The 20304-nt window shown below is 40.1% G+C and overlaps 6 protein-coding genes across 7 annotated transcripts; all 6 read right to left on the bottom strand.

Moving 5' to 3' along the window:
• LOC18771214 (F-box protein At5g07610) lies at positions 902-3397 on the bottom strand. The gene is made up of 3 exons (XM_020567910.1): positions 3018-3397; positions 2772-2909; positions 902-2281 (listed from the first exon to the last, which is right to left on the bottom strand). The coding sequence occupies exons 2-3, from the start codon at positions 2901-2903 to the stop codon at positions 1175-1177; spliced, it is 1239 nt and encodes a 412-aa protein (XP_020423499.1). The 5' UTR covers positions 2904-2909; positions 3018-3397; the 3' UTR covers positions 902-1174.
• LOC18769348 (F-box protein At5g03970) lies at positions 4559-7811 on the bottom strand. 2 transcript variants are annotated; one of them, XM_020568784.1, is made up of 3 exons: positions 7656-7811; positions 6258-6831; positions 4559-5923 (listed from the first exon to the last, which is right to left on the bottom strand). In XM_020568784.1, the coding sequence occupies exons 2-3, from the start codon at positions 6801-6803 to the stop codon at positions 4835-4837; spliced, it is 1635 nt and encodes a 544-aa protein (XP_020424373.1). In that variant the 5' UTR covers positions 6804-6831; positions 7656-7811; the 3' UTR covers positions 4559-4834. The 2 variants fall into 2 exon arrangements, with proteins under 2 accessions (XP_020424373.1, XP_020424374.1); XM_020568785.1 differs by having other exon boundaries at positions 7666-7811.
• Positions 8415-10784, bottom strand: LOC18771910 (F-box protein At5g07610). The gene is made up of 2 exons (XM_020568025.1): positions 10659-10784; positions 8415-9754 (listed from the first exon to the last, which is right to left on the bottom strand). The coding sequence occupies exon 2, from the start codon at positions 9732-9734 to the stop codon at positions 8634-8636; it is 1101 nt and encodes a 366-aa protein (XP_020423614.1). The 5' UTR covers positions 9735-9754; positions 10659-10784; the 3' UTR covers positions 8415-8633.
• LOC18769123 lies at positions 11555-12692 on the bottom strand. Its single transcript, XM_020568027.1, has one exon. It carries the CDS (start codon positions 12321-12323, stop codon positions 11823-11825), a length of 501 nt encoding a protein of 166 aa, XP_020423616.1. The 5' UTR covers positions 12324-12692; the 3' UTR covers positions 11555-11822.
• On the bottom strand, positions 13011-16320 carry LOC18770658 (acidic leucine-rich nuclear phosphoprotein 32-related protein). The gene is made up of 2 exons (XM_007201976.2): positions 14862-16320; positions 13011-13765 (listed from the first exon to the last, which is right to left on the bottom strand). The coding sequence occupies exons 1-2, from the start codon at positions 15972-15974 to the stop codon at positions 13478-13480; spliced, it is 1401 nt and encodes a 466-aa protein (XP_007202038.1). The 5' UTR covers positions 15975-16320; the 3' UTR covers positions 13011-13477.
• On the bottom strand, positions 16039-19825 carry LOC18769700 (plant-specific TFIIB-related protein 1). The gene is made up of 3 exons (XM_007203564.2): positions 19045-19825; positions 18643-18801; positions 16039-18039 (listed from the first exon to the last, which is right to left on the bottom strand). The coding sequence occupies exons 1-3, from the start codon at positions 19645-19647 to the stop codon at positions 17197-17199; spliced, it is 1605 nt and encodes a 534-aa protein (XP_007203626.1). The 5' UTR covers positions 19648-19825; the 3' UTR covers positions 16039-17196.

Genomic DNA, 20304 nt, shown 5'->3' with positions numbered 1-20304 from the left:
GTAGTTTTTAGTTTAATTGATCCAAAGATTATTATTATTATTATTTTCGAATTTTAAAAAAATTGATCGGAGAAGAAGATATGCAGGAGGGCAGAACGAAATAACGAAATAATTAAGGTACCTGGTGATCAATGGAAAGAAGATAGGGTAGGAGGGTTTCTCAAAGGAAAGAGAAAGGGAGGAGCACTCTAGTGTGTCCTTGCCATTATGGCCTCCTACAAAGGAGGGACCAACCCTTAGCTCTCTCTCTAAACCTCTGTTTTTGTCTCGGCCACCCCTAACTTAGATTGTGTTGGTTATTTCTTTTACCAGTTCCTCTGTCTCATATTGGCACCTCGCTGGAGCCTCCCCCATTTAATTTGCTTCAGATTTGTTATTGGCTCACAAGCAACAAATATTGCCTTCAAATTTAGACTTTGCCCCCACCTTGGGCGCTTCTCTTCACACTTGGACGCAAATCACATCACATCCTATTGGTTTGGGCACACTAACCAACTTCATAACCTAGCTACTACCAGCACCAAGTAATGACAGCATATGAAGGTTCCAAGAATAGCAACCAACGTTTATATAGTATATACCACTCAGCAGTTATCCCCTTACGCCATGGTAAAAGTTCAAAACTTCGATTCTTGCACTCCTCCGCTGTTTTTTCTGGTACAAAATCGGTTAATTAATCTTGTAACCCTCGAGATATTTATCATATATTCGCCGTTCTTTTTTCAAATTAAAAGGAAAGATAACATCATGTTCTTTATTGTTGGGACGAAATCCATCGTTTGTCATGTATAAATTATCATTACAAGATGTTTAGTATGTTTGCATATAGGGCCGATGACTTAGTGCAATGGTGTTATGACCAAAAATTCCATAATTGATTTGTTTTCTGATGTGAATCTTGGCGGTGTTTAAACTTGATTTAAGAAATGAAATATTTCAACATTCAACATTCACCATTTTCCGATCAAATTTCCATGGCCTGCAACATACAGGCAGCCAAAAACCCAGAGCAAAGATTATGACCTCAAACAAGTTTCAAATAAGAACTTCGTCAGGAGTTTGAGAAGAAGTTCGGAATTACACTTGCAAACAATCTAATCCTAAAGTACACAATCCAGTTTGCTAGCTTGGCTTAGGCAGTAGGATCCACAGAAAAGAGGCTGCTCATGTATGATTAATGCACGTGTACAAGGCTGTTCACATATGGAAGGTACCTCACACATCCATCATCAGTCCCGGTTCCACTTCTTAGCACTTCAGCCTTCCCTGCTTTCACATCATAGGCAATCAGTATCCTTCCAATATTAACTATCACCACATCACTATTGACGCAAGCCAGAGCCCTCATCTTCTCAGTAAATTCGTGGAAAAAATCACCATCAAGAGAAATACTATGCTTCAGATTCATGTCCATATCACCATAGATGTCCAGGTTGTACTCATAGCCCCTTCGATGAGGCAGAATGTAACAGAGCTCCCCGTGCATCACTGCCAAAGCACCATGTGGTCCGCTGCCGAGAGGGAGTGACAGAATACCATATTGCTCCTCATTCAAATCAAAAGCCAAAATGTCCCCCGCAGAAGTTTCCCAGAAGGCTACACCCTTCATAAAGAGTCCATCGCCATTCAGCTTCGAAGCATCCAGCTCACAGCATTCCGTGTCAGCAAGTCTCCATGAGGATGACCTCGAAGAGAATATTTCGAAACAGATAACCGGATGATCAGTTAAAGAGAAAGCACAAATAAGTTGATAATGTGCTGCAAAGTTCAGGACAGACGGCTCAAAGGCTAGAGCTAGGGCTGGTTCAGGGCCATGATACAAGTTTGACTTGGGAAGCGCTCTCCAATCCTTGGTAGCAGGGTTGCAAATATAGTAGGTATTTTCTCCATTGCAGCTTTGGCAGCAGAGCAGACCATTGCAACTGGTTCTGACAGTAACTGGTTCAGGCAAGAAACTGAGGGAAGGACTGGGAACGCCATAAGCATCACCATTAAGAGACACGAAGAAAGGCGCATCACCAGGGAGTTGACAAAACAGACCAGAGATGTCCCGGAAGTGATGAGATTGCTGGTGAATGAAAAAAGGACTGGTAATCAACTCATCCCACTCTTTGCTAACAGCTCTGAGCCTGAAAAGTGATTTGGCAGGAAGGAAAGGAAGAACATGCTCTGTTACAACATCTTTGATCTCTATGTTCTGCTTGAACCTTTTGGGTCCAGGAAATTCAGAATAGTCAACAACAAGAGCAATCCTTTTTCTGTCATTTGGAGATCCGTGAAACTGCAATAGAAAAACAAAAACAAAAATTTGGTCAGAGGTAAAGCAGATTACGGATGAAGAAATGATAAAAATATTAGTGAGAGAGAGAGAGAGAGACAAGGGGAGCAAAATGGTTTCCAACATGTAGAACTTCAAGCAAAATGATTATCAATACTGCACAAATAACAGAAGCACCGCCAAGCAAATGAAAGGAAAATCTGCCAAAAATAATTGAAACGTCGAGTCACATAAACTCATCTGGTGACCCTCTTTTACATGAATGACTCTTTTTTATAATGTTCTATTGGGAACACAATGCAGAGAAGCATAAAAAACCTGTTCGGCATAATTCTTGAGGGTCTGGAGATACCCATTGGAGCTCTCTTGGAGCTCACAGACACACATAATACAATTTAAGCCAAACTACCAACAATTATCAACCATCCATTTATTTTATTAAGTACAAATTAAAAATCTAAAAATAAAAGCGTCAAATCTACCAATGGCATACCACATCATAGCCATCCACAACCTTCTCCTCATGAACCGGAGATGGTGGATATTCTTGTCCACTGTCATCAGATAGATCACCTTGTTCAGAATTCCCAGTACTATGCTCCTTACTGTCCACAGAAGTCGCCATTTCTGTCTAAAAAGAGACATAACAAAGTCAAATTTCAAAGAATTAGATCATTCAATTGCGGTTGCTTGGTGCAAAAGAAATTAACCAAACTAACATAACAAAATGAGCTCTTACCGAAATCAACAAAGATTTAAATGTCTACTGCTCTGTTGATTGCTTCAATAAGGTATGGAGAATCAGAAATGAAAATTTTGATATCTTCATTTCCATAATTTACGATCTTGAATGAAAAGAAACAAAAACCCTATAAAGAACAATCCAAAATGGGTTTTTTTCTTTCTTCGTAAAATGGGTCATTTCCGAAAATCAAATTCAAACCCAAAATCCATTAGGAGAAAAGAAACAAAAGCCCCATCAGTAACATCCGAAGTGGGTTTCTTGTTTTCTTGGTACAAGTTGGCAAGTTTTCCAAAAATAAAATTCAAACCCAAAACACAATGACAATGTCTTAGAGACCGAGTTTTCCTTCTTTTTCCTTGGCTTTCTCAGTAACCAAACAAACCAAAATGGTAATAGAAATAAGAAACTTGAAAGAAAAAGAAAAAAGAAACAGAACGAAAACAGAGAGCGGTCTGTCAAGAAACCCAAAACATACAAACCTCATAAAACAGAGAAATTGACACTCTTACAAAACCCATTCATGAAATGCATTATAGATTCAAGAGTGTTCGACAAGAAAAGGAAAAAAGAACAGAGAAGCACTCTGCCGATGGGTTGGGTTTTGCATTTCCAATAAACGAAGCAATGTGCGTATCGGCAATTTCGAAACACTTTAAAAAAAACCCTGAAAAGGAAAACTACGAGAAGCTTACCGTCGTAGCCCTAAGAGACTACCGGAGATCAAACGCTGCGTTGAACTTGAACGCGAGAGAGCGCGCGCGCCCGCGAGAGAGAGATAGAGAGAGAGAGAGAGAGAGAGAGAGAGAGAGAGAGGCTCTGTGTTCACGGTTGAGAGCAGTTAACATGACGTACGTAGTACTTTACTCCTCTGCACATGAATAGGGCTTATATCGGCTTCCAATGGTGTTTGAACACGTGGCTGACTTATATTGGCCTAGCTGAGAATAGTTCGCAATGTGGATGTCAAGGGTGACGTGAGCTACAAGTTTATTTATACAAGGGGCATGAAATTTGGACACAAGACAGGACATCGGGTGTAAGAGTAACTTCTCTTAACCACTTGAACTATAAATTATTTTCTTTTTGTTTATATTGAAGAAATAAAGAGATTATATCTTAAGTGGTTAAGAACATTTAACATTGCACTTAAGGTCTTAGATTCGATTGTCTCCTTCCCAATCTCACTTGTATCAAAAAAAAATAATAATAAACAACTTATTGGGTTTTTCTCTTGGTACCTTTGTTCACACGCATCGTCAAAATGAACGAAATAGGAACGCAGAAAGTGACAAGCTTGTACTCGAACCATAAAGTTGAGAAATGATGATTCCAAAATGAGCCATCATTTTCATTTTGGGTCGGTCATTTTCCTTTTGGCTCTTCTTTTGGTATGGGGTCAAGTCAATACAAATGTGAAATGTCTTGTTTTTTTCTTTCTGTCTAGTGGGTTTTCTTTTCAAGTTGCGTCAAGTTGCATTATACAACCAAAGCTAAATGGAATATCATAGGCACAAAGTGCATACATGGAACTCAAATAAGAAAAGGTTGTATCCACTCCAATATTATTTATTAGAACGATAACGATACACCAAAGCACCTGGTCTACACAAAGCCAACGAGAAATAAGCAGTTGAGAACTACTCAAAGGAAATTACATAGCCACGGACAGAAGCCTAATATTAAACATAACTTTACCAATTAGTTCCAAACATAACCACCTAACAAAAACTACCAAATGCCTTCTTTCTTCATGGTTTTGCACAAATGGCAAATATAGGACAGCAGCAAGCAACATTGAGATGAGAGGCCAACTAAATCGCCACAAGGCTGTTCACGTACGGAAGAAACCTTTCATATCCAGCATTGGTCCTGCCAGTTCTTAGTGTTTCAATCTCCCCTGCTTTCACATGATAAGCAATCAGGTACCTTCCAAGAAGAATTACCACCACATCATCATTCACACAAGCCAAAGCCCTCAACCTTTCAGTAACATGGTTGAAAACCTCGCCGATGAGATGGATCCTGCGCTTCAGGTTCATGCACATATCGCCATAGATTTCCAAGGTGTACTGACCGTCGTCATCTTCACAAGGCAGAATGTAGCACAGCTCCCCATTCATTTCTGTCATAACACCTTGTGGTCCGCTGCCGAGAGGGAGTAGCATCATACCATATTGCTTCTCCTTCAAATCAAAAGCCAGAATGTGCCCAGTTGATGTTTCCCAAAAGACCACACCCTTCAAAAAGAGCCCATTCCCACTCAGCTCCAAAGCATTGAGCTCATAGCATACTGCGTCAGACAGTTCCCAAGAGTTGGACCTTGAAGAAAATATATCAAAATAGACACCCGTATGACCAGGTACAGAGAAGGCACAGACAAGTTCAAATTTTGCTTCAAAATCAAGCACAGAAGGCTCAAAGGCTAGTGCCAGGAAAGATTCAGGCCCATGATAGTAGCCTGGCTTGGGAAGCTCTTTCCATTGCTTGTTCAGAGGGTTGCAGATATAGTAGGTATCTTCTCCATCGCAGGTTTGACAGCATAGCAGACCTTTGCAAGTGGTTCTTACAGTAACTGGTTTAGGCAAGAAAGTGAGGGAAGAACTGGGAACGCCATAAGCATCACGATCAAGTGAGATGAAGGATGGATAATCACCAGAGGGCTGACAGAATAGACCAGAGATGTCCCTGAAGTAGTAAGTTTGCTTGTGACTGAAGAATGCACTACCAATCCACTGATCCCATTGTTTGCTAACAGTTTTCAACCTGCAAAGTATTTTGGCAGGGAGGAAAGGAAGAACATACTCCATTGCAGCATCATTGATGTTCATTTTCTTAATATGTTTTCTGTCTTCAGGACAATCATCTATATGACCAATTCTTTTATATGAATATGTGTGAAACTGCACATTAAAAAGTTCATCAAGATGCAAATCAAGGTAAAAGAAACAAAGACACAAAAAACTTGAACATTTAATCACATGAACAATGACAGCCTCCAATTCATCAATAAACAAACAAACATGGAAATCTGGGCAAAGATAGGACCTTATCAGTTTGCTTAATTTGGTTCTATCTGCAGGAGCCAGGAATGCTTGTTTAGGATAGAATTAACCCTTAATATCATACGCAATCAATTAACCAAAACAGTAACAGAGCAATATAGAAGTATGAAAACTTCACCTCACATATAATACAGCCACTACCAAACACTAGGACCAAACAAAAATGTCATACCTTGAAAGAATAACGCTTTATCCTCGACCGAGGCACAGGGACTACGGTACCCGCATAATTGCCATTATCCTCAATCTTAAACACTTCTCCGCTTCCATCAGATATATCTTCTTCAGAATCAGTGCCCAAATAACTGTCATTATCCACATTCTTCATCTGTGGTTCGCTTTCATCAAATATATCTTCTTCATAATCAGAACCCAAATAACAGTCATTATTCACATTTTTCATCCCTGGTTCGCTTTCATCATATAGATATCCTTCAGAATCAGTATCCATATAACTGTCTTTATCTACATTCTTCAACTGTTGTTTGCTTTCATCAGATAGATCTTCTTCAGAATCCGTACCCACAGAAATGTCAGCATCCACAATCTTCAACTGTTGCTTGGTTACATCACATAGATTTTCTACAGAAGCAGTAGCCACATAACTTTCATCACCCAAAATTACATAATTTTCAGAATCACTACCCACAGAATTGTTATCGCTCACAAAGACAAAAGACGAGTCAGAGTCACTGCCCACATATTTATCATTATCCATGATATATAATCCTCAGAATTCACCACCACTGCACAATGACATCAAGTTGGTTAGAACACATTTAATAACCATTCGAAGACAATTGAATTTCCCAAACATCAAGACCCATAACAGATCAGGACTTTCAAACAAGAGGAAAGCAACATAAGTTTCTTTGAACCATGGAACAATTTTGCTGCCAAATACAAGGGAACAACTGTTTAAACAGCAGCTAAATTAAAGCCTAGTATTCAATTATGGTTGCTTGGCACAAAAGAAACAAAACAAAATCAGATCATAACAAAAACCCCAAGTCCTTGGTTCGATTGCTTCAATAAGGTGTTCTTATTCAAAAAATTCTAAAATTCTGGGATTGGGAAGAAGAAGAAAAAAAATAATTAAACCCCATAAAGAAAAATCCAAAATACATTTCTTGTTTTCGCAGAAACAAATGGTATTTTTTTCGAAATTCAAATTCAAACCCTAAGCGCAATGGCATCAACTCCCAGTATACTTTCAGTTTCTTTGGGTTTCTCAGTAACCAAACAAATCAAAACATAGATAAAAACATGAAAATTGGAAAAAAGACAGAGCGAAAGCAGAGAGCTTTCTCTAAATTACGAAATCCAAAACACACAGATAAACCCTACAATGATCAAACAAAACCCATAAAGCAGAGACAGTAAAACCCTTAGAAACGATCGAAAGCAACCCAAAAAAAAACCCACTCATGCATGTAACATGACAAGCCATAAAGATTAAAGATTTTTCCACAAAAACCCAAACAAAAAAAAAGAGGAGCACTCTGCCAATGAGTTGGGCTTTTTCATCTCGGCAAAAGAGAAAGCAACGAAGCAATAGCAAGAAGCGTACCTTCGAATACCTGAGAGTCGAGCAAGCCGGTGATCGAACGCAGCGTTGAACGCAACACAGAGAGAGAGAGAGAGAGAGAGAGAGAGAGAGAGGACTAAGAACTGAAAAGTCTATAGAGTGAGAGAGCAGTTAAAGTCACGAACGAGGCCGTATGGTCTGTTTGTATCCGGGGGTTTTCTTGACATGTGGAATTCCAATGGTTTATGTCGGGTTTCTCTGGACAAGTGTACGCCTCAGATTGGTCTGTTGGCGGAGAAACAAGGTCTTGACGCGGTCAGAGGTTGCTTAAGTTTTAAGTTTGAAGCTTGTGAAGGGATTCGCACGAGTTGTTGTACTTGTATATTGGATTTTAGATTCCAACCAAGTTTTCTCCATAATCCAAGTGATTAATACGAAGTAAAAAACTTACAGATAATTACTAATCCAAGTTTTTCTCCACAATAATCTCGTAGCCTAATTTTTAGGAATTGCATCCCATTTTGAAGGAAGTAAATAGGAAGCTAAATAAATAGTATTAATTTCTAAATAATTATGGCTCAAATTAGCTTTAAATGCACACAAAAAATTACTGGGTTTTAGCTTTGCTAATGATTAATGACTTTACGCTTCATGAACAATCATGATCTTTCATAAAAATAATAATAATTAAAAACCCAAAATCATGATGCATCAAGGTTTTATCCACTTTTTTCTCTGTTTGTTTTGGGTCAAGGTTTTATCCATTCATATCTAAATACTTATAAACCCAATAATATCATATGTGGTAAAGCTGCAGGTCTACAAAGGAAGCCAATAAGAAGAAATAAGCAGTTGACTGTTGATTCATGGACAATTCGATGGCCATGTACAGAAGCTCTAAGCAAGCATAAATGGAGAAACTTTACTAATTAGTTCAAAACACAACCATCTAATAAAAACTACCCAGTGTTATTTTCTACATGGTTGCACAACCGCAAAATAAGGCACAAGAGAGGCCAGCTAGATCTCGACAAGACTGTTCACATGCGAGACAATCCTCGCATCGTAATCAAATTCATCACCCACACATTGAGTTTCTTTAGTCTTCAGGTTGTACGAATAGATTTTTCCGCCACTGCGAAACAAGACCACATTTCCACTGGCAAACATTATGTTACTTGACAAGCGATCAGCAGCCGGAGCGAAGGGTGAAGGTGATAGAGTGATCTGATGTTTTGTTTTCCATGTCCTGGCCTTGCTGTTCATCTCCATTGTGTTTGTGTAGGCGTTAGACAATACATTCACAGTTAATCCAGAAGACTGAGCCTTTGTCAAACAAAGCTTTCCATCCATCAGACCCAGGGCCGCACATCCTCCCGTGCCGTAAAAATCGCCATAGAGGAGTTGTGTGCGCTCCATCTTCAGGTCAAAAACAAGAATCTGAGAACCCATTGCCTGCCAATAAACTATGTCGTTCACATGAACACCAGATCTTGGCACAAGAGTTTTATTGCCAAAGTAAATCTCACCAGAAACTCTCCAAGACCCCTCCTTGGAGGAATAAATCTCAAATTCATATCCATTGTCAAAATCAACGGATGGAAAAGCACATACTAGCTTGTACTCGGCCACAAAGTTCAGCAACGATGGTTCAAAGATGAGAACAATAGCAGGGTCAGATCCATGATCAGCATTTGCCTTAGGAAGTTGTTTCCACTTCTTAGTAACAGGATTGCATATGTAATAAGCCTTGTAGCCATCACGACCCTGGCAGCAAAGTAAACCATTGGAAGAAGTCCTTATGTCAACTGGCTCAGGCAAGAACTTCAGACATGGGTCTGGAACACCATATGCATTGCGGTCAAGAGATATGAATGAAGATGGGTCTGCTCTGGATTGATAAAAGAAGCCCGAGATATCAGAAAAACAATTCGACTGCTTGTGGGCAAAGAAAGGAGTTAGGATGTCGAGCTTCCAGTCCCTACAAACTCCAGTGAACCTGAAAAGTGATTTAGCAGGAAGATATGGGAGGGCATGATCCCTAACGATGTCCTTGAGGTCCATGTATATCTTACTGTTTTTGTTTACTAGTACCTGATTTGCTCTCCTTCCTCGATCCATTATGCCCTCAATTAAATGTTCTACTCCTTCAAAAGCAATCAAATATTCAAAACTTAAGAAAAAAAGGTAAGACATCTGAAGTACAATATAGTAAAAGAGACATTTGACACAAGCCAACACATCTGAGACAGAGACATCACTGCTGGTTTTTCCGAATGTTTCATTGTAGATTTGTTTTGTGACACACTGATCAGATCTTTGAATTTGTCTAGTATTTGAAGACTATTGTATGTCACACGTTTTCCATATTTGACAGAGCACCGCGCCAGATGCAAATACAAATTTTACATTTTAGGTAAAAGGATAGTTTAACTCATAATCAATTCTAAATGCTAGACCCAAGGAAAGCAACCAATTTCTTCTTATGACCAACAATCACCAATCACTATTGGCTTCTGCATATTCGTCTTATTAAAATTACACGATGAAAACACAGTTCAGGATCTCAGATAATATTCAAAGACGATATTCCACAATCTTATGAACTCTCCAAAATCAACTTGCACAGAGAATATGGAATCTTAACAAGAATAAATAAACAAACCACATTTTTAACATAACTTCTTAGGCTTGCGCTGTTTCTATTTTCTACCCAAAAAAGAACTGAGAGCACAGACCAACTCAAAAAGCCCCTTTCATTTCTTCAGCCTAAATTTTCTAAGCAACCAAACAGATCCATAACAGAAACGAAAACTTCCAAGGCAACTCTAACACAATCAAGAGGCAGCCAGAGAAAATCAGACTATAAAAACCCAAAAACAATTCATCACAAAATGTGAACAAACTGGAAGCATACAAAACTCATGTAAAAATTTGCAGAGAGCTAAACATGATTAAAAACCTCAACTAATGATCAAAACGAAGATTAAAAGGAAATCAAGGTGAGAGAAAAGAGTAGAACTGTGAGTGAGTGAGCGATCGTACCAATCGGATTGCGTCGTTCGTGAAATCGTCGAGGAGAGAGAGAGAGAGAGGGGTCTTGATCGAGACGAAGATATTGCAGAAAAGACTTTTTGGACTCTGCTTGGGGTTTTTGGGGCCCTCTATTTGTGGTAAAGTAGGACTCAGCTTGACTTCTAGTGGAGTCAGTCAATAGCGCGGCTGTTTGGTTCCAAGAAGACTTATGTTCTACTCTGGAATAGAACAATATTTCTATTCCGATTTGGGATTTGGAGTAATTATTGTGTTTTACCGTAATACCAACAAATATAAACGTATTATAACATGAGCAGAATGTAACACCCGGTGTTGTTAGGCGGAGCTACACTGGTATATTGAGGGAGCAAATCCGCATAACTTTTTTAATTTTTCTGAATTTATGAAAAGATTTCATTAGCCGCAAATGCTTGGAAATTGGAGGCTAAAAAGGAATTACATGAAAGCTGATTTGTGTAACGATATTACTATTAATACATACATAAAGGAAATGAGGATCTGCAACTGATTTTTATAAACAAATTACCATTCGTTTATATAAGGAAATTACTTGAATAGATGATTACCTTTTTCTTGGTGTTTTATCTCTTCAATTGGGGAAAAAGGATAGCTAGGAAGTTGGGATTTAAAGTGTGTTGTAGACAAAATATACTTGAGACTTTAATTTTTGGTGGGCTTATTTGCATCTTGAAAATAATTTAATGTGTTATCGTTACGTGATGTTATTAATCTATGTGTTATAACATTGGTGATTTGGTAACACCATGTAGTGAAATAGATGGTGGTTATTTATGCTTCTCATCTCTCATGTGTTATGTCTCTTTGGGGATACATCATCACATACAACTTAGGAGCAAGATGATGAAAAAATTGTGAAAACACCATTGAAATAATAGAATTAATTGGATTCGACCCTAAATTAGTACTAGAATAATCTTGTTACATACACAATAATCCAAGGAAAATTGAAGTTGGCGACACTGAATGGGTTAAAAAATCAAAGAAGAAGGAAAATTTTGGAAAAACATTGTCATGGAATTTCTTATAGATACAAATTAACATTGTACTAGTACTTGAAAAGCAGGACATATTAATTGGACCAAACCATGTCCACAAACACAAGATAGAATTATGGTGGCCAATAATCCCACATCATCCAAAGCACTGGTCACTGGGGAGGGGTCCTGGAATGGAGCCCTGCTGAAAAAATTGGAGCCCAAACACCACCAAAATGGAGAGCAAAGACAAGTAAGAGAGACCTTCAACAGCACCCAAAAGGCCAAAAGGGCCATTAGGGAGGCCAGAGCCAGTTTTGGTCTTGGTGTACAAGGACCACCCTACAATTCCCAGGACAGCCAAATAGCTCACGCCTTCAAGGGCACCGATGGAGCCAGCGGGTCCGGGCGGCAGGCCACAGCCGGTTGTTTTGAGGGTGTAGAGTGACCAGCCAATCACTGGGGTGGAGACTAGGCCTCCTGCTATGGCTGCTTTCTCTGCAATGGTGCTGCTGCTGCTGTCGTCGCTGGTTTGCTTTGCCATGGCTAAGACCTTGGCTGGGGCTTGCAATCTGGTTGATGTTGTTTTGTATGTGGCATGGAAGCTTTGAAGTGGGTTTGATAATAGGGAGGTGGATGCTGGAGAAACTAACATCATTGAGAGAGAGAGAGAGAGAGAGAGAGAGAGAGAGAGGGTTTGTTTCTAGTTTGCTGAATTCACATGTTGGAACCAGTTTGATGTATTTACAATTGAGCACCACAGAGTCAATTCAATTTAAGACCAACCAATTTGATTATTTTATTATCATAAAAGTGTCTCCGTCAACCACTCTTTTCTTTTTTATGGCCAAAAAGAAAAGAAAAAAGAAAGAAAAAAAACTCTTCTATGTAATTACTAGCTTGTTTCCGCGCACCAAAAGCTAGCGTGAAATGGGAGCCGCAGGTAAGAAAATGCTTGAGCTTTTGGCTCAGCAGAGCTGCTTTTGACGGTAAAGCCGTCTACAAGTTGAGCTTGAGCTTCAAAGCGAGTTAGCTCATTCATGCAAATAAAACTTAGACTTACTTTATTTTGTAATGAATATTTTGTAATGAATGCTTATTTATAAACTGTCCAATTGAAACCAAGTCCTTTACTAGTAGGCAACACTAGGGTAAAAATCCTCTATTACCAAATCTACCATCTTTTGTTGCACTCTTCTATCAGAGATCGACACCTTAGGTCCCATGTCACATGGGCACCGTTTACCCCACGAGCACTGCCACCTGGTATATTAGACACCCAATAATATAAAGATAAACAGAATTTACACGTCACCTGCTGAATAACATAAAAAAGCAAAGCAAATAAGACTCGAAGCCAAACTTGATTGAATAGAACTATCTACAAGCGTTTTTACATGCCCCCATTTTTTCCAAAAAAAACTGGTTGGACAAAAAACTGAAGCCAAAAACAATGACAATTTTCAAGTTTCTTTTTCCCTCCACATGCTCTCCCCAACACCCCATTTTGAAACTGACTCTTCCCCAACTACAGCCGCGCATAACTGTCATTTGAATAACATACAGCAACGGCTATGTGAGAGATCCAAGTGGGGATAAATTACTAACGACTTTTTGAACTTGAAAAACATTGCATCCAAACCCCTTCTTTTTCCTTAAAACATTATATATATATATATATGCTTGTCCAAGATCAGGGAAAATCACTAACAGTTCTACCAACCAATCTAATCTAATCTGAGGTTCTCTGTTTTCCAAACTAGAAAAAGGGCAGCATCAACAAAACATAAACATCGACAGATTTACTGACTGTCAACGATGCTTCTTTGAAGACTTGCTGTACTCGACAACATCGTCGTCCTCCTCATCGTCTTCACCATTGTCATCCGAATCTGCAGCTTCATCTCTCTTCCTCTTCATTTGAGAAGAAGAAGAAGAAGGGGGCGGCAACACCTGAACTTCATCATCTTCATCGTCTTCAACTTCCTCCTCTTCGCCATCACCTTCTTCATTTCCTGCATCCATGTCACTGCCACCAGCATCCTCTTCCTCAGCCTGCGCCACGGGTTGAACTAAGTAACCTGCACCATAGTCCTCTTCCTGCCATCCAATCATGTTTCCGTAAGTTGATAAATTTAAGTAATCATGATAAAATCAATAGTAATGATAGTAATAGTAATGAAAAAAGGGCCAAATTGATAGGAAACAAATCATCATACAATTGCAGCACGATTTAAAAAAAATGCAACTTTGATTTATAACACACTAAAAACAGACACTGCTTCGAATAAACAGCCAATTTATCAAAGACCAACAATCCGCCACCCTTGAAAAACCAACCAGTCTTTTGCAGGAAAGTGCCAGCCTATAAGAATACTACTTTTAAGAACCATGAGCACCAAATATTACAGGAAAAAGCTTGAAGTTAAGTGCACTCACAGAATTTCAAGAACACTCTAAATCATGTAATCTGACCTAGGAAGGCAATTGACAATCAAATCAACAAAATTCAGGTACTAGATAACAGCAATCAGAAAAAAAAGACCTTCAAATTTTTTCGTGACACCTTCAATTTCTTTTCCCACAAAAATATAAACACTGAAGAGTCGACAGCAAATAATACACATTCCAGCAACACTGGTATTATAAGATACATCAGAAAAAGGCATCAAATAAAAGTTTTCTAACAACAACAACAACAAAAAGGTCTTGCAACAAAATAGAATAAAGTGCGGGGTTTTAAAAGGCATATTCTAACATTTACCTTATCACTACACAACTGTTACCAAAACAGAAATCTGATTTTCAAAAAGCTTCCAAAACTACGAAACTAAAACAATCAGCTAAGAACAAGGTTCAACAACCTTAACCTATAATTGTTCAAAATTTTCAAGACATACTATACACCACATGTAACCACGGAAAAGCACAAACATTATTTCACAGTACTGCAGAAGACACTCCAAAGAATCATCCTCCTAAACCTATACAACCAATCAACATACACACAAAGACATATGCAGAAAACCAACAGCAGCCATGTCTCTCCTCTCCAGTGATCTAAAAGAACATCAGCCATAAACAGTTAAACACTGCTACAAAATAATAAGCAAATAATATTATAGTAAACAATAAATATTTATGCAGACAACCAAATATTAGTATATAAAAAATGTTCTTGCAAGGGACTCCTCACCTCTTCCTCACCATCTTCATCTTCAAATTCCCCATCCTCTTCTACTAACTGCTCTTCCTCCCCGGTCTCTCCATTATCATCCTCATCCGCATCATCCTCCCCTTGTTCATGTCCATCAATCTCTCCTTCCGTGCTCGTCAACCTCCCTGTACTCTCCGGCTCTGCAAGATCCCCTTCATCATTGTCCACCTCCTCTTCTTCGTCATCTTCATCATCGTCGTCATCATCCTCCTCATCATACTCAACCCCATCTTCCTCATCGTCACTATCCTCAATCTCTTGAACCTCCACCACATCGTCATCATCAACATCCTCTTCATCGATTTCTTCACCAGAATCATTCTCTTCATCATCGTCTCCCTCCTCATCCTCATCTCCCTCTTCACCAGCCACAGCAGCAACCCGAAATCCATTTGCTGTCTGGTGATTTTGTCCATTCACCCTCGTCGCAGTCACAGTCTCTTCCTCGTCTGCATCACTCTCGTCATCCTCATCAACATCAACAACACCTTCAACCGCCTCACTGTGGCCATTGGTCATCCTAAATGGCCGATCCTCACCATCGATTTCACCACTCCCAGGATCATCCTCCTCGTCATCTTCGTCGTCCTCCTCGTCATCAGATTCCGGCCTCTCGTTCTCCTCCGCGTCCATCTTATCCAAATACTTCAACGACTTGATCAATCCAAACACCCTAGATCGATAATCCTTGACATGAGTGACCGGACACTCATACAGATCAAGGGACACCAGCTTGAGCTGCGCGAGCGGCGCGAGATCTTCGACATGCTGAATCCGATTGTTCGAGAGGTCGAGGTCTCTCAGCGAGTCGAGACCGGCTTCTACGAGAAATTCAAGGCCTCCAGCGATTCGATTATCCGAGAGGATTAGCTTCTGGAGATTTCGGAGCCTCGGGAACTGCTCCAGGGACGAAACGCCCACGTTTGCAATCGAGAGATGCTGAAGGTTCTGAAACTTCTCTAGAAGGCTCGGAGGAGGTAGACGACCCTGAACGCACTTAACGGCGCCGTCCAGGGTTAGGGCTCGAGCCGCGGCGTGGTCGCTCTGGCCTTCTAGCGCTGTCTCAACGGCTCGCTCCCAGATCTCGTCCATCAAATTCGAAACCTTATTTTATCTCATACAAAGAACAAAACTAAAATTTATCGCTATTTTTTTCTTTTTTTGGTATTTTGTAAACAAGCAACGGAGCTTCAATATTTCAATCCCAGAGAGGGGAGAACATAAATGACATAGAAACTCTAACCTTAGCCGTATCCCCAATTCAAGATCAAAACGACACGAATTCAAATCGTTTTTCTCTGAACCGCTTTAAAACCCTAAAATGTTCAGATGTACGGACGCTCTTCTGCAAGTAGGAAATGCTTGAGGAGCACAAACAAGAAAAGGACCTAAAATGAAATTGGAATTCCTCTCTCTCTTTCTCTCTCTTCCCTCTCTCTCTCTCCTATTGGTATTGGGCGAGTGTGTGAATCGGGATAAACCTCTAGAGGGGGCTCGTAAGTCTTCGGGTTCCGTGGCTAGGGTTCGGGGGGCTGAACCTATCCGTATGGTTTAGGCTGTGTGAATTATTGAAGGATTTTAGACCGTTGGATATACAAGGCGCGGATCGGTGACATGGACGAATGGAAGGTTAAGATTATGGTTTGTTGTGTTTGTTTGTATGGGAAGATAGAGAGAGAAAGAGAGAGAGAAGATTTCGGCTTCGCATGAAAGACACGTCACTGTTGTGGAAATATCGGGGCGGTTATAGATATGCCTATACGATTTGACTAAATTACGTGATTGCCACGATTGTTCCGGATGGACGACTTACGTTGCATGTCGTAACTGCTACGCTGCTTTTTGTTTTACCGTCTATTTTATTTACGACATGCTTTCTTTGCTCGTTTAGCTGGTTTGTCCCGTGGTATACTATGAACAACACTTTTTCCCTTCTATACATAAATATCTCTTTTTTTCTTCTTTCTTTTTTACATTGAAAGGGAGGGATGAAAATAAAAATATAAAACTGTGGATTTGTTGTTCGGACTGAAACTAAACACACACAAAGAGAAAAATTAAAATGCAATTTGTAGCTCAGTGTGAATAGTATTTACCTATGCACTTAAAAGTTCTAAACTTTTTAGGTTCGATTCTCTCCCCCCAATGAATTCTGTAATTCTACAACTCCTATAACCCAAAAAATAATCAAACTGTGTTCAAACCTTAAACAAGTAACTAGGCTACGCATTTGTCACCAAAATACAGAAGAAATACATCGATCGTGACAAGGAAGATGCATTTTGTAAGCTCTCTATATACAAAAGTCATACCACTAAGAATCTCCACTCTGTTTGGCATTTTCACTTCCATTTTGACTCCCGCTACCTCTAAGCTCAGTATAACCTGGTGCCAGCTTTGGTGGCAGCACATAACAAACATTTGGAGAAGAACCTGATGAAGGTGGAGGGCACCGAAACTGCCTGGTAACTGAGCATGCACCTGAAGCTGGGGGGCTCAAAATTTGAGTTGGCTTTCGTGTACTAGTAAGACCGTTTGAGTCCATACCCATCTTCTGCTCAAACTGTTGGTTAGGCTGCTGGTTACGTTGCGGCTCATCGATGTCCATTCCTTCGGTGCCATTATGAGAGTTCTTTCCTGCTGTCCTTAAACCAGAAGTGCCATATGGAACCTGGTGTTGCCAGAAAGTTGTTGATTGATTCAAAACAGTGGTTTGCGCACCTCGAGAATTACCTTTAAGCTCAAACTCCTCTTTACCTATGGCCGGAACATTCATGTCTAATCCCTCATTTGGTTTGTTAGGTTTTATTTCAGGCAGCTTCTCTCTCTCCAAATAAACTGGTATTTCGACTAAATCAACTTTAGATGTTGAAGAACGGCCTGAAGCGATTACAGTGGTAGGGAATGCTCTTTCCGGAGGAACGGCTGGAGTATAATTAGATGGGAGCAAGTCATCCCAATTCTCCAACAGCTCCTTGTAAACTTTCCGGAGAGTGACTTCAGTAAGACCAGTCACCTTACAAATCTCTGCTTGGGTTTTTCGCTTGTCTTCAAGCTGGCAGGCTAAATATATTGCAGCTGCAGAGATGCTAATGGGGTTCCTACGAGTGCAGAAGCATTTGTTTATGACAACCTCTCCAATGTGAGTTGCCAGTTTCTACAAGAGAGTATGTGAATCATGGTCAGACTTGATCAGGAGGAAAATTCAAGTTCAACACTGTCAGCAAAGAACACAACAATTTAAGTCACTAAAGGAAACCCCTCTGAGTAAACGATTACATAAACCTCATTCCATAGTCTAAATATTGAAGATATTGCAAGATGCCAATGACACAAATAAGAAACTCATCAGACACATTGTGATGGTGGTTAAGAAACCAAAATGTCATTAGCAGGGTTCCTTAAAAATGTGCCTCCATTTGGCTTTCAATTACATGGAAACTGGAAGATCAAAATAATAGAATCTACCCAAAATTGCTTTCACCAGTTCTTGTGAGATAAACTTTCCACAACTTTTAACTCTATGTCTATTTGGGTTCACAGTTCCCCAACTCCTAATTCTAGTTTGAAACCTTTCTTAGTCCTAATTAATAGGATTTCCCTAAAGAATTTGGGATTGCAAATCCCATGCCATATTTCTTTCCTTTTAATAATCATCTCACTGTACATCATCAGGCTTATGCAGGCAAAAGACTTGATCTAAGTATGTTAATGCAATGAGTAGTTCAAGTAGTGCAATCTGCAACAAAACAAAAGGTACCTGAGCAGATTTATTGAGCTGGAGGAGAGTGCAAAACCGCGGCATATGGACGGATATGGAGTTGCTGTTGATGGGCTGACTAAGTTGCAGTGCTTCTCCAAGTATCTTGATGTACTTACCAATTTCCTTCTGGGGCACATTGGCTGCAATTGAGATTTCCTGCAGTACAAAACCAAATGCCAAGTCACAGAAGCTCCAGAAACTGGAAAGAACAGCCACGAAACTCACAACCCAATAGGTTAATCACTTCACTTCCACAATACCCATCATCAAAATCCACACTTTTTAATCAGAAATTAACTTACAAGAAATACAATTACAAACCCAATTAGCATTATAACTGAAAAGGTGAAAACTTAGAAGTAAGCCGATTAGCTTTAATCAGTGTATGTATGTATGTACCTGGAGGGTTCTGGGCTCTTGGGCTTCTCTGATGGCCTGCACAAGAGCAGCCGTAGCGAGAGCTTCAACGCTGCGATTCCTCAAGCAAGTAGTGGAGCAACAGTCCCTGAAGAGCTGAAACGCGTGGTCTGAGATGTCGTATTCCAAGCCCAGGATCGAAGCGACATCGATGATTTGCATGTAGGCCCTGAGATTATCGACCACAACGGTGGAAGACGACGGGGATGATGAAGAAGAAGAGGAGGTGGATTCGAGGGTGCGCTCGAGCTCGGCGAGGTGGCCGGAGAAGGAGAGAGAGGAGCGGAGGAAGAGCGGGTTGGGCTCCAGGGACCAGGTCGAGAAGGCGGTGATGAATCCGGTGGGCTCGAACGGGTCGTCGTCGTCGGCGGCTGCGTTGTTGGGTTGGGCCTGGTGGAGTGTGGGGAGGTCGGAGGTGACGAGGCAGAGAGGGTTGTCTTGGGCGCGAAGGTGGAAGAGGTGGTGGAATTGGGATTGGCGCTCTTCCACCACACGACCACACGACGTGCACTCCGTTATCGAACGACGGGAGTTTGTTGTCGTCGCGCACCGGCCTTGCCCGGCCAGGCAGTACGGGCACCTCATTTCTCTGTGTGTTTGAGAGATTGGTGTTGATTGTTGCGGCGGCTGGGCTGAGACTGAGAGAGAGCCCCGAGTCCGTCGCTCTCTCTTCTTCAGGATGGTCCGTTAGTTTGGGGGTCAACTCCCGTACGACTATATCATATATGTTATTTCACTTGTTCTTTTTCTTTATAAACAAAAAAGAAAGATAGATTAGGGAGATTAACTTTAATGTTTTATTAACTCACGGAATTTGTTTTATTTATGAGTTGAATTACAGAAGTTCTTGTTTGATACCAGATGCAAATTACACATTAAAAAAAAATACTTCAGACGTGAATTAGATTGATCAAGACATTGAGCTCGTTTCCTTACATTCAAGTTCGAATTACTCTTAATTGGTCCTACATCCAAGTTCTAATTACCCTTAATTGGTAGAAACTACATTGCTTTGTCGACAATCGCTTAATAGTTTGAATATACTCCTGTGAATTTATAAATAATACCAGAAATCCACTGACTTAGGGTTAACAGACATTCATATACACCACACCAGTATCAAACTTTATCTTGACTTGGATTCACTCAACTTGTCCAAGTCACAAGTTTTCTATTTGACAGGAAAAAGAACATAAGAACAGGAACTAATTGAAAATGGAGTGATATAAATATTTAGTACTA

Source organism: Prunus persica, chromosome G7 (assembly GCF_000346465.2).
Source record: "Prunus persica cultivar Lovell chromosome G7, Prunus_persica_NCBIv2, whole genome shotgun sequence".
In the NCBI taxonomy this organism is placed as follows: domain Eukaryota; kingdom Viridiplantae; phylum Streptophyta; class Magnoliopsida; order Rosales; family Rosaceae; genus Prunus; species Prunus persica.
This window is presented reverse-complemented; position numbering and strand designations above follow the sequence as displayed.